This window comes from Strigops habroptila, chromosome 9 (assembly GCF_004027225.2).
Source record: "Strigops habroptila isolate Jane chromosome 9, bStrHab1.2.pri, whole genome shotgun sequence".
Lineage (NCBI taxonomy): Eukaryota > Metazoa > Chordata > Aves > Psittaciformes > Psittacidae > Strigops > Strigops habroptila.
The window spans coordinates 29,956,330-29,969,528 of NC_044285.2; the positions used below are offsets into that span (position 1 = coordinate 29,956,330).

At 52.4% G+C, this 13,199-nt stretch overlaps 1 protein-coding gene across 1 annotated transcript in view; it reads right to left on the reverse strand.

Moving 5' to 3' along the window:
- The window catches only part of LOC115612980 (gamma-aminobutyric acid receptor subunit gamma-4), a 38,082-nt gene extending 25,389 nt beyond the window's left edge, over positions 1 to 12,693 (reverse strand). The window contains exons 1-3 of the mRNA XM_030497940.1: positions 12,163 to 12,693; positions 6,453 to 6,601; positions 6,182 to 6,249 (exon numbers count right to left, since the gene is read on the reverse strand). Coding sequence (XP_030353800.1) covers positions 6,182 to 6,249; positions 6,453 to 6,601; positions 12,163 to 12,218 — 273 coding nt within the window. The 5' untranslated portion in view covers positions 12,219 to 12,693. The remainder of the gene's footprint in view (positions 1 to 6,181; positions 6,250 to 6,452; positions 6,602 to 12,162) is intronic.
- Positions 12,694 to 13,199: the final 506 nt, after the last annotated feature.

Here is a 13,199-nt window from a genome sequence, read left to right on the forward strand (position 1 = left end):
TTTACCTATAGGCTTATCTTGTGCTCCAGAGAAACATATTCAAGCATTTTTAAAAGTGTGCCATTTTCATTTCCTTCCTACTTATTCCAAAGCAGCCAAAGCTAAGTATAATCAGGACTTAAGTATTCCTCAGAGCCAGACAATTATTACCGGTCTCGGTTTCCCCATCTATTAAGAAGAAACGAAGATATTAACCCAAGCCTTGCAGCAGGACACCACGGCTGTAACCCAAGGCTTCCTGCTGCGACTCCCACACTAATGCCTTCCAACAAAGCACAGCCGCCTTTACTCAGGATGCAGCTCCACTTCCATGTGAAGATGCCTCAAATTGTGCTCTCCACAAAGGTGGCTTAGCCCTGCACAGCTTCAGTGGAACCTGGCTCCTCTTCTGGGGATCTTGGCCCCTGCTGCTGGGATAGCTCAGCCATTCCAAGCAGCTGCCAGCTTGCTGCCCACTGATAACGGGGCATCAATGGGGATTTTACCTAAAGAGCTGCAGTTCAGCATCTCCAAGTGGGGAGGAAGCAATCCTTGGAAGAAGGTTGTGCCCACAGCCACTGCCTCCCTGCCCTGCTAAGCCATGCCTGCACAGAGAGCACGAAAAAGCAATGATGAAGTGCCCCAGGTCCCCAAGCTGGCTTTGTCATAGCAGCTCCCTTCTTCACCGCTAACCCTTGTCAGCTTTAACTTTGAAAGGCAAACCTCCCTCCCCGGCTCCTCAGGATTTACATGAAAGCAGTCAGTGGGGAGTTCTTTCCATTCATGCTGGGCTTATACCTCTAAATTATAAAGTGTGTCAAATGAGGATTTAATTTATACTTAACAAGACAACGTTTGTAAATTAATTATTCATCAGCTGATAACGAATAAACATTTCCCCTTTCCCTCCCTCCCCCTTTTTCACAGTGTTTTCACAAATGCACCTCACATGCAAATCTATTCAATCTATTCTGCACTACTACAGACGTGGGAAAATATGTTCTTCATCCTCAATTTTGTTAGCGTGTTGCATGGTAACTAATGCAACCAGGCACAGCATTATGAATTTAATTGTATGCAGCATCTCCTTCCTGAAGAGGGAAGGGGGGAATATTCAACACATGTATTTGGACTATCACCCTCTTGGGGTTGCAGTCCCCTGCTCGCAGCCAGAGATAAGAAAATAATTTGCTGCAATAAGGGAGGCAGGAGCTTAGCCCTACCTGCTGGAAATCACAGGCACTTCAGAGGCAGCAGAATCGAGCCCCTAGTGAATGATGGAGGCCAAATTTGCTCTTTCTATCTTCATTACCAGTAAGGAATCAGATTGAGGTGATGCACAATCTCAGCAGAAGAGCTGTCATCGAGTTTTGCTACAGAATTTGGCACACAAGGGCATATCCTCACTCACACATACCAAAGAGAGGTGTCTCCAGCACCTAAACTGTCCCCAGCTGCACTGGCTCTCACCCTAGACACCTGAAACAGGTAAGGCAGCAGGTCCCTGGATGAGTGGCGTGTCTCCATTCACTTCAGCCAGGAGGCTACCGCAGTGTTTGGGCTATGTTCTCGGTGTTCAACTCCTCAAGCCTCATGCTTGGTTTTGGGCAAGAAAGGGAGAAGGATGTTCAGCTCTGACCTCTAAGAGGAATCTGGAAAGCTCTGGGCAGGACTGGCTCCATCCCCAAGCTCAGAATACAGGCACTTTTTCCACTCCCACCCATGCTGGCTCTCATGGACACTTCACGGACATCCACAGGACTGGAGACACTCAGCCTCAGTAGTTGGCAGCCACTTTTATTTCTACGGCATCATTTTCTGAGAGTTAAGCATCCCTAAAGGAAGGTGACCCAGAAGTCTAGGTGCCCTTGACACCAGTTAACACTACAATCTATAGCAATAAAGCCATTACAAAATAAAACTAGGAGGAAATCCGTCCAGTAAAGAACCAGTCAGCAAAAAAACGTGAACCCAAAGTCTCCTCTGCGGGTCTCTGCTGCCGCAGCCCTCCCCACAAACATGCAAAGAGAACCAAGATGGGTCTTTGCACCAGGCTCAGCTTAGTGGTAAACCAAGGGCACCTAAACTCTATGTTAATGGGAATCTAATCGGGCATCCAGATTCGTGACACAGCTTGGAAAGCTGCGGTGCTGTGGGTGATAACTCATTTGGCTTGAGGTGTTGCTGGCCAGCACCCAGCGGCAGCAGGCGGCTCTGCAAGGGCTCATGGCCAAGCACATCCTTTCCCTGATGGTGTAAACACAGCTTCCCACCACCTGAGAAGCACTAAGTGTCCCAATCCCACCCAAAGACAACAGGTTCATGGCGATAGGGATGAAGTCCCAGTCCATGTAGCATCTGGAGCAAACGGCTGTTTGACCTGATGGTCCCACTCTTCTGCACTGTTTCCCTCTCAGCCCATCCTCTTTCAACCAAGCCCCATCCCACTTCCTATCATTCAACTATCTCCTATCTTTATTTCTGGTTACTGCCACATTTTGCCTGGCAGAGCACAGAGGGTCCTTTCTCCAGAGAGAAGAGAATGTAAATTTGCTCAGCTACCTTAATGGAGAACAAGACTGCCATTCTGGTCTACAAAAGATACAGGAAATCACTTTACAATTCTCCCCCCTTCAGACTTGCCTGCCTTCTGCCAACTCCTGCATGTTAATGTTATTTATGACAAATGATTGATGAGGGGATGCTGAATTCACACCCAGCACAGGACATTTTCAAATCACCTATTCATTTTTAAGGACTGGAATCAGTTTTGTATCCTTAACATGATTTATCATTTGGAGGTTGAGCTACGCAGGGCCAACTTCCAATCCCTGCAAGCTGAAGGCAGTGATGTGGTGAGTAGTTAACCATTTGAGGTGTGAACAGAAGATCATGGGACACCGGCATTCAAACTACATTGCTGAAGTTGGAACCACCAGCATGTCAGGCCATGCTATAGCCTTCAGCTTCAGATTACATAGACCATGCTGGTCCAAGCTGATAACCACAATAATGCTACTCTATTTAAAAGCAGAACTAGGTTTTTATCTTCTACATAGCCTGGTATGTGAAAGGGAAATATTTACATAAGATGCTGCCATCATAATGCACCTAAAAGAGATCAGTGGGACATTTCCCCTCCAGCAGGCTTCCAGCCTACATGAGCCTCTCTATCTGTGGCAGAGAGAAATTTCACCGTGGGCTCAGGAGAGATCTAGCTGGTTCCTTCCCTCAGAAATGTCCATTTCCTCAGGATGCATATGGGAATAAAGAAAGATCAGACATGTGGGATGGGCCTGGTAGCTGGGAGAAGGCAGAGCTGCTCAGGTTGGGAGAAGCTACATAAAAAGAGGCAAAATGGGAATGACATCCCCAGCAGACAATCTGTACCATAGGTTTGATGCCAACCTGCCAGCAGCTGGCATGACCCACAGAATGACTTAATTCATTGCATCAGCATGGAAAAGCAAACAAACACAAAACAAGTGGGTGAAGCAGCCAAATCTAGAGGTGACACCGTGGCAGTGTTGGCACAGCCCCTTTCTCTTGCTTCAGGAGACACTATAGCAAGATGCAACCTCTCTCATGAGCAGGGGGAGGTATTCAGAGTACAGATGGCAGAAAGCTGCCATCCAAGGCTACGAGACCTGGGTCTAGTTGTCCTCAGTATTTTTAGTATCAGCCCAGCATCTTAGGGAAAAAGGTTTAAAGTTCAAGGGTATCACAGATTGATGTTTAGGAAGTTATCTAAGGAGAGGTAAGGAAGGGAAGGGAAGAGGGGAAGGAGAGGTTTGCATAGAGGATCTACTTGGAGGGTCATATGGAGGTGTCTTCAGATCACTGGTGACTGTTGGGATGCAGCCAGTATCATCTGGGCACTTCAGAGAGACAGTGCAGCCAGTTACAACTGATGCCACAAAGTCCCTCAACTGTCTCTACACCGAGTGGTTTCCTCCCCTGCCTGAGCATCTCCTCACCATGCCATTCCCATGAATGTCAATTCCTTCCTCAGGTGGGAAGGCTGCAGATATGTGGATTAGCCCTGTGGCAGAAGCTTCCCCAGCAGATACAGGCAATTCCAAGTGCCAGTCCTGCCTTCACACTCCCGGCTTGCTTTAAGTGCACTGGGAGCCCCTGGGCTTCTGTGCAGTTGTGGAGCCCCACTTCATGAAGTGTGAAACTTCTGCTGATGCTTAGAAAGAGCCAACCACATGGATTGAGCTGCTCTAGGAACAGTCAGGGCTGTCTTCAGCAGCACTCTCCCATGATTCTCTGGTGTCTTGTAAGGGTTGAGCTCACACAACAGCTCTTCGCCTTGGTGGGGATGGCTGTTGTGACTGCCCTGCATCCTGTTTTCACAAAAATACTGGAGAAGCTGAATATGCCTGAAGCTCATATACCTGCAGCCATATATAGTTGGTATTAGCCTGGTGGATCTAAAAACCTGAGAGATTGGGATGGATGTATCCATCACCATGGCGTAAGCTACGTTTCTTAGGAAACCAGACTAGCAGCAGTGCCTGGTATCTCCTTTTAGCAGGAGATGAACTCTGGATGCAAGAATGGATTTTATAAGCCACTCTCTACTGCTAGCACATGCATGGTAATGCAGTGATCCTGCAACAGGGAGGAGAGCAGAACTTCCAGCAGGGGTGGGAAGGGGTAAAGTAAGTGGATGAGAGGGAAAGAGAAGGAATGAGGATGTACACTGTGATTTTGCATGGTTTTCTTGGGCAGTGCAAAGCAGATGGGACAGCCACCTACAACACAACTCTTATGCTCTACCTCCAGGCACAGTAACTGCCAGGGATGTGGATACACCAAATGCCTGCACCCTTCCCCCTGCACTGCTGCTCTTATGTTGCTGTGGCTTTGAGTCCACACACGGGATGGAAGGAGCTTGTGGTACCTGCTGGCAGCCAGGGATGACATCCACATGGCTTGGGCTGTGGTTCACCTGGAGACCAGGCCCACAGAAACAAAGGAAGGTAACTTTTTGACTTGAGGCCATCCCTGCTGGGCCTCCTGGTGGTTCCTCATCATGCAAGCAAGCGTCCAGCCAGGTACCCATCTGGTGGCTTGTGAGCACATGCTGCTCAGAGGCACATGCTCAGACATGGCTGGTCAGAGGGACTGCTTTAAAACTCTTCCTGAAGTGGAAGTGGTACTACAGCTACAATGCCTCCATACCCAGAGGGCTTTTCTCAGTGGAAATTTTCTACTTGGGAAACTAAAAATAACATGCCCATCCCAAGAACTTTCTTTTTCCAGCTTAAGGGGGATGGTTTTGTTTCTGCTCTGTTTTGCATTGACAGGCAAGAAAAGCCAAATTGTCCTGCCTGCACCTCTCCTGTCCTCTCCACCCTACTGCCCAGTGGGCCAAAGGAGTCTTCTAAACCTGACAGCAGTCATGTTTGTTTCTTGCTAGAAAAGAGGGGAAAAATGACTTCACAGGGAAAATAATAATGGAAGTTTCCTATGAAAAATAATCAACAGTTGCTCTTCAGTGCATGGCCTGGGGGCTCTTTAGAGCAAGTGTTTCTGTAGCTCCCAGTGCAGCAGGGTCCCAAGCCATGAGCAGAAACTGTCACAGTCATGCTGACATCAATCTAAGGAGCTGTGTAATGGAGAAGAGCCATGGGACCTGTGTGCCCCTCCCTAGCACTGCAGGCCAGGCCTGGGCATCCAAGTTCCACATCATCAGACCATTGCCATGGAAACCTTCTCCAGGTAGCTATTGCAGTCCTCCTGGGAAGCGCTGATCCCCTTCCCAGCCACCACCACACTGGCTCACCAAGGCTGATGCCCTGAGCATCCTGGTGCCCACACACTTCCCAAGCAGGAGAGGGCAAAGCCACCAGGCAGAGGTGACTGTCCACACTTTGCTAGTGGGGACCACAGAGCATCATTATCCTTCTCCCTGAGCTCATGAGCGTGGTAAGGTTTCTGAGCTCTCCAAGGGCACTTTAAGACCTTTGCTTCTAAACAGGGATGGCTGTCAAGCCTTTCTAGCTCCAGCTATCAGCAGGTCAGAGCACCTCTTCCCAAGGGAAGGGAAACAAATCCACCTCTTCTCATGACAACATCACCTTCACGCCATGTCTAGCCAACATAACACAACCTGCCAACAGCACCAGGCCAGCTACATCCCATGCTCCCAGTTGTGGTGATACCGTGACCCTGCAGCAACAACCCCACTCACCATCTGGATGACAGACACCGGCCCGATGCTGTTCACGTAGATATCCACATCAATAAACGTGGGCTTGACTGTAAACAAAATGAAATAAGTAATGGTGAGCTGAGGCTGAGGTTATTTGTGAAGCTCTGAGGACCAAGGGAGTATCTGGGATCAGCATGGCTCCATCCCACCAAAAATCCCAACTACGGCAGCCATAAAAGCATGGAAAACACAAGACACAGCTGGGCCAGGTCACCACCCATGGCCACAGGGACCTTCAGGGGACACTTACTGCCAATGTCGGGCCTCAGCTTGTTATCATAATTCTTCAGCAGCGAGTTGAGGATCTGTGTGGCATCAGTCTCCTGTGCCTTGGGGGTGAGGACCCAGGTTTTATTAATGCTGAGGTAATCGTAATCGTATTCCTCTGTGCTCTCACACCTGAAGCAGAGAGACAAAGGAGAGAGAACATCACTGTGGCAGCTCTTTGGTGCTCTGTGGGAGCTGGGGCACAGCTGGGTTTGAGAGACTCTAAAGGAGGAGGATGCAGCACTACTAGAATGCAGAACATGAGGACCATCAGCCACACTGACAAGAAGACACCTGGCACCTTTGCTCACTTCAGGGTCCCCAGACATGCAAGGTCAGAACTAGCAGGCATGGGATGCCCCACATCCTCCCCAGCTCTCTTTGGAGACACACTGCTCATCCCCAAAGTGTGGGAGCCAGTCTCTGCCCTCCCCTGTGGCATTCCTGTCCATCCCATGCCTGGCCCTCTGCTGCCAGCAGCTCCTGCTCAGGGAGCTGCCTGTTAACACCAAATACCTCAGCTGCTCTGCCTGCCCCTGAAGCAGGTTTCCTCTGATGAAGAATACGGCGACCAAACAGTACTTTTGGGGGTGCAAGGTATTTACAATAAAAGCATCTCAGAGAAAAGAGGTCCTAAGACCACTAAGCGGGCAGCATGCACGTCTGGTTTGCCAGGAAACTAGCCATCTGCCCAGCACGTATCCTTGGAAATTAAAGCCTTATGCAAACTTCTCTGCCCTCAGGCCAAGACCTGCCACAACCCATTCCCTGTACCCACCAACCCTTCCTCCCCAGCCTTTAATTTAGCATGAGCTGCCATTAAAAGATGCTCCACCTTCCTGATCTTCTAGTTTCAAGCCAGGCAAAGAAAGCTTGCATCCTCCTTTGGGCATGATCCACTTAGCAACAGCTTCTCCCACTGCCTTTTACATCTGCCCTCTCTAAACCTTTTACACCCCTCCCTTTTCCTTTTCCTAAAGGAGTTTTTAGAATCACAGAATGGTTTGGGTTGGAAAGGACCTTAAGATCATTTAGTTCTAACCCCAACGCCATGGGCGGGAACACCTCACACTAGACCATGTTGCCCAAGGCTCTGTCCAACCTGGCCTTGAACACTGCCAGGGATGGAGCATTTACCACTCCTTTGCGCAACCCATTCCAGTGCCTCACCACCCTCACTGTAAAGAACTTCTTCCTTATATCTAACCTAAACTTCCCCTGTTTAAATTTGAACCCATCACCCCTTGTCCTACCACTACAGTCCCTGATGAAGACACCCTCTAATTAAATTACATCCCCATGGTCACAAGAGGGAATTCTAACCACCTGCTGCTGCTCTGGGCAGCTCATTCTTGAGCTTGTCTCTGCAATGACACAGCCATACGTGGGGGAGGATGCCGAGCATTCCCACACTCGGGACACCCCCCTTGACATCTGCCATGTCAGCGTGTCACCCGCTCCAGCACCAGAAAGGGTCTCACAGCAGGAGCTGCCATGGTGTTGACACTTCCCAGCTGGAGCCTCTCAGCTCTGAGGTGCAGTGAGGCACCAGATACACAACTCCCTTCAGCACCTGGGGAGTCAGAGCCTGGCAAAGGTACTTGAAGGGGGAAAACCAGCATTAAATTGACACATTGCAGCCAATTTATCAGGTGCTTCTGTTTGAAAACCCCTGACAAAACTTGCTTTCACAACCACTTTAAAACTCTTTGCATCTCCCCAGCTTTAAGGCATGAGGCTGTGTCCCCTGACAAGGGCTGTGCTGCGTGCAGCTGCCTGCCTGCCACCGCACATTAGGTACTAGTACATCAGCTTGTTGTTTCCTGTCTGATTGCGCTGCACTTTCTAACGATGCTTAAGGAGTCTTAGCAACACTGTCAGGATGCACTTCCCTATGTGAGCAGTGGCAGCGCGGGCTCGCCTGGCTGTGTGCTGTGTGCTGTGGCGTGCCTTCGGAATGCAGCCGAGCTGATGGCTCCATGGCACCCAGCAGCAGCCGGAGGCACAGGGGACCACTGCTGCACCCTCCCAGAGATGAAATGTGGGGCTGGCCCCACTCCTGTGAGGTGCAAACCTGTATCTCTGCCCACAGCCCAACTCGGGGCAGGGGAAAGCAATCCTAACTGCTTCCCTTGGCTGCCGGTGCTTTGGGTGATGTCACTGCACCTATCGGAGTGAGAATGGCTACATGGAATCCTTGTCTCAGTGTTCCCTTGACCCTACTTGAAGCCAGCCCAAGACATGTCACCAGTTGGCACTGAACTCTGCGTGTCCCACTGCCCAGGCAAAACCCAGTTCCTCCAACCCTTAAGACCACAGGAGAGCTCGAAACCCTGCTGCAGGGATGAACAAACATAGGCTGGTTACTCTGACCTCGGGCTTCTGTCTCCCCCCTGTTTAGTGTCACTGATTAACACCCTGAGGCTTGGGGTAACATTTCCAGGGAGTCACATCCATGTTACAGATGCTGTGATACTACCAAAAATATGCTTTTTGTTAATGCAGCTAATCCTGGGCTACTAAACCATACTAAGCCATCTTAGCATAAGCAAGCCAGATTTTGCTGGAGAAAATATGCTTTTTCTGGGTGTCTGCGCACACACAGCCACACACCAGCTCTTGCTGGTCAGGCGTGTGACTGCTGGGCCACTCTATGTGAGATTCTGCCTTCTACCCAGTCTCTCTTCCCGGTGGCCCCTCTTCAAGAAGAGAAGATTCCAAGAGCTATTAAAGAGGAGAGGAATTAAGGTGACATGTGCATGTCCCCCCACAGCTGCTAATGGAAATGTCACACCGCAAACCTGCAGTGATCCCAGCGTGCTGTGAACACTTGCTGGCCTGGCAGCATTGTCTCCTGTCACAAAGTGACTGGCTCGGTGACAGGGGACAGCCAGTTCTCATATGTCTCCATGCAGCCAGGAGGAAAGGCAGACCCACGTCTCCTCACCTCTGCTTGTTGAAACATCAAAACATCCAGCTCACAGCATCAACATCCCCTCCGCTCGGCCATGGGGCTGGGATGAAGCTATGGGCATGGGGTGCGCAGGACAGAGCTGGGACATGGTGAGGAATCCCCTGCTCTGACACATGCAGTCAGGGCTATGGCAGCTCCTGCTGGTGCCCAGAGCAGGAGGCCTGCACAGCAGGGAGGTGTCCTTTCAGATGCACTCACGTGTATGGATGAGGTTGGACAACCCTCCTTGGGCAACCCTTGGCATTACAGCAGGACAGTGCCTGCCTCATTCCCCCATTCTGCTTTGCTCCAGCAAACACCGGTTTTGCTGAGGTTTCCAAGCACACTCATGGCCAAAGTTAAAGCCACCCGAAGAGCTGGTGGCTGGCTCCATCCCCTCAGTGCACAGGCTGTCCAACAAGGTTTCCCTTGGCAGTAAGAGGGGAAGAACAACACGTGACATGAGCCCACTCAGACATACCTGACTGAGATGCATACCCACTGCTACTTGTAACCTGGTGTGTTAATGAAGTCTGAGACCAGTAAAGTGTCATACAGAGACCTGCACCCACTGGGGAGGTGACATGCACCCTCTGAGCCATCTCTAACCCTGAGGCAAGAATGTCCTGGAGTCAGTGCAGATACTGGGCTGTGATTGTCCAGCCCCTCTGCAAACACAGCTCAAAGCCTGCCCTGCTCCAAGGGAACAGACAGCAACAAAATGCAAGAACAACATTTCCCATGGTTGAAAAGCGCTGTGGTCAGTCCCAATTACTACATGCTAGAATGTCCTGCCAGCCACCCATCCCAATGGCTCCAATGGTTGTAGGCACAGGGATATTCAAGCAAATAACTCTAAATTAGAAGCAGGCAGTGGATTTAAGGATGGGGGGTCACTAATCTGTACCCTACCCATTTCACATGTTCTTGTACCTCTCCTTTCACTTCATGAAGCCCCGGTGGTCAAGCCTGCACATTTTCAATCATCTACCAAGCCCAGCTTTCCGGTGGTGTGATGCCATGCAAGGATCCTGCCTTCAGGGCTCAAAGTTGGGTGCCTTGATCCCAGCTGAGGCAGTGCCCTGGGAAATGCTGGTAATCTGGCTCTGTGGTGGGGGGACTGTCCGGGGATGCTGAGTCACCTAGCACAAAGCATCCAGCCCACTCCAGCACCAGGGAACAAGTCTTGCAGCTTGTGCTGGGAGAAGAGCTCGCACACACACATGCAGCAGCTGAACTGGGCTCCTCACCACAGCACCTACCATCAAGTGCAGGGCAGGTGAGATTCACCCTCCACAAGCTATAGCCAGGAAGAACACAGTGAATACAGAGTAAGACCCTGACATAACTTGCTCCTTTTCTCCTTCTTCCCTCACAGGCTTGCTCTCCTGCTCCATCACCCCCCCAACATGCACAGACTCTGGCAAAGTGGGGCTCAGGGAAGAGCTAGACATGAGGGACTGGGCAGAAGCGAAGCCGGGCCAGTGATGGGGTAAATCTTCCTGCTCAAGGGCATGTGAATACATGACTTAACAGCTCCTCCATGTGATCTTGCAGCTTACCACTCACTCTCTCAAAACGCAGTGCTCATGGCAGCGTGCTGCAGGGATGGCAAGACACAGGAACCAGGACCACCACAGACCCCCCTCTAGGTCCTCAATACCCCCCGGCACCAGCACACTGGGTGCCAGGGCACGAGCCATGGGGCAGCTCTTGCTGCCTCAACCTCAGGAAGGCCAAGCCCTGCAGGACCTGGGGCAAGGATGGACATTCTGCTCGCACCTGAGGTCGGGAAGCCTTGGCAGAGCACACTGTTAGTAGCAGGATTCATGCTCCCTGTCCCTGACTGCATTTGTAATGGGATTTGATCAGCTTTAAGGCAGCTTATTCTGCCAATTAGCTTCAACCAGTAAAATCCCTCTCCCCCCAAGCCCTGGGGGGAACAATCTGCTGACAACATGTTCTTTCCCCATCTAGTCATTTAAACGCACCAGTGGGGATAGGAATTGTAAAAAAAAAACAGAGAAAAGAAACTTGAAAACCCCCTTGTGCATGGGGCCTTTCATTGCTGTTTACAGGGAAGCACTAGGAACTGCTGGCTCTGGGAGAGAGCTGTCACCTGCCAGCCCCACATTCCGCTGGTGGCATCGGGCTGGCATCGGGATCCCAGCCAGCACCCGGAGCTGGGACCTGAGGCCAACCTGTAGAGCGAGGCAGAAACCCGCACTGCCCTCCTCCTGCCAGGCTGCGAGCCCTGCAGGGTCCTTAGGGGTGCCAGGGGACGGAATGCAGGGAAAGGGATGCAAGCTCCTTCCCACCCATCCCGACTCTGTGTGGAAATGCCCCGGTGATGGATGGAGCCCTCAGTAGGTGCTGAGCTCCCTCTAGTCCTGCTCTGGGCACCCTCAGAAGGGGCTCAGCACCCGGCAGGATTCAGCCAGCGAGGTGATGGCCGGGTGGAAAACGGGATGTCCTCTTGATTCCCGGCATGCGGAGAAGGGGACCTGGGGTGCAAAGGACACGCAGGCACTAGGTGCTGCTGCGAATAGACCTGCTCCTGCCTTGGGGACGGCTGGAAGGAGCCGCTGGGGGCACAGAGGTGCCCAAACCCCCGCTGAAGCCGGGAGAGGGGGGGATAAGGGGGACGTGAGGATCGATGCTATGTCTCCAGCCCCCTCCCCTCCCCTGACGGGTAAACTGAGGCGGGGAAGGGGCGTCCCGGTCAGCGCGGAGGGCTCACCTGGCGCGCAGGACCGGCCCGAGGGCCAGGCAGAGCAGCAGCACCGTCCCGGGCATCTCGGCGAGGCGAGGACCGGCCCCGGGGGGGGAGGCGGCGGCGGCAGCGCTTCTCTCTCCCCGGCGGGGCTCAGCGCGGGGCCAGGCGGGGGGCGGCGGCGGGACCCCCCCGCTGCCCGCTGCGCCGCGCTCCAGCCCCGCCGCCGCCCGCCCGGCTCCGAGCTCCGCGCCCCGCTCCGCGCCGGCGGGGAGGAAGGGGAAAGTTGGGCATCTCTTCACCGGCGGGGAGGGGCCGGCGCACGGTCCTACCGCCCCGCGCAGGGGCCGGCTCCCCCTGCGCCCCCCCGACGGCCGAGCGCCAGCGGCGGGGGCCGCACGGCGGAGTCAGACCCGCGCATCCGCCGCTGCCGGGGAGCCGGCACCGTCAGCGAGCATCGCCCGCTCCCCCTCTGCGCAACGAGGCGCTTGGTTTCTCTTAATAGTGGCTTTTTTTAATGCACATCAGTGGGTGTTTTTCCTTAAAAAAAAAAAAAAAAAGGAAAGGAAAGAGTGAGTAATTATTGTTAAATTATGCAAAGCGTCAGCTCCCGCTGGGCTGAGCTGCACAGGGAGACGCAGCCGGGAGCGGGTCCTTTCCCACCTGTTGGGGATGCTGTCCCGCAAAAATAGCCGGGAGAGAACATGGGTAGGACCTGCGGGACAGCCGGGGGCGCCGGTGGGGTCTGGGGTCAGCCTGGCGCTCTCTGCTCTCAAGGTTTGTGCCAAGCGTTTCTTCACACTGCTGGCATCTGACTTGTCAACAGCAGTAACAGAGTCCATCTTGGTGAGGTTTGGGTGAGAGTTGCTCAGAATAAACTTTGTGACCGGTACGTGAGGTGCTGGTAATTGTCCTTCCTCATCTGGTTATAGCATGACTTGGAGGAGCCCCTGTTCGGAGGGGCCTGGTCCTGCACCTCTGGAGGATCTGGGAATGCTGGTGACAAATGGGGATCTGGTGCCATCCCTCTGGACTGGAGTGAGACTGGGAACAACCGACTTTCT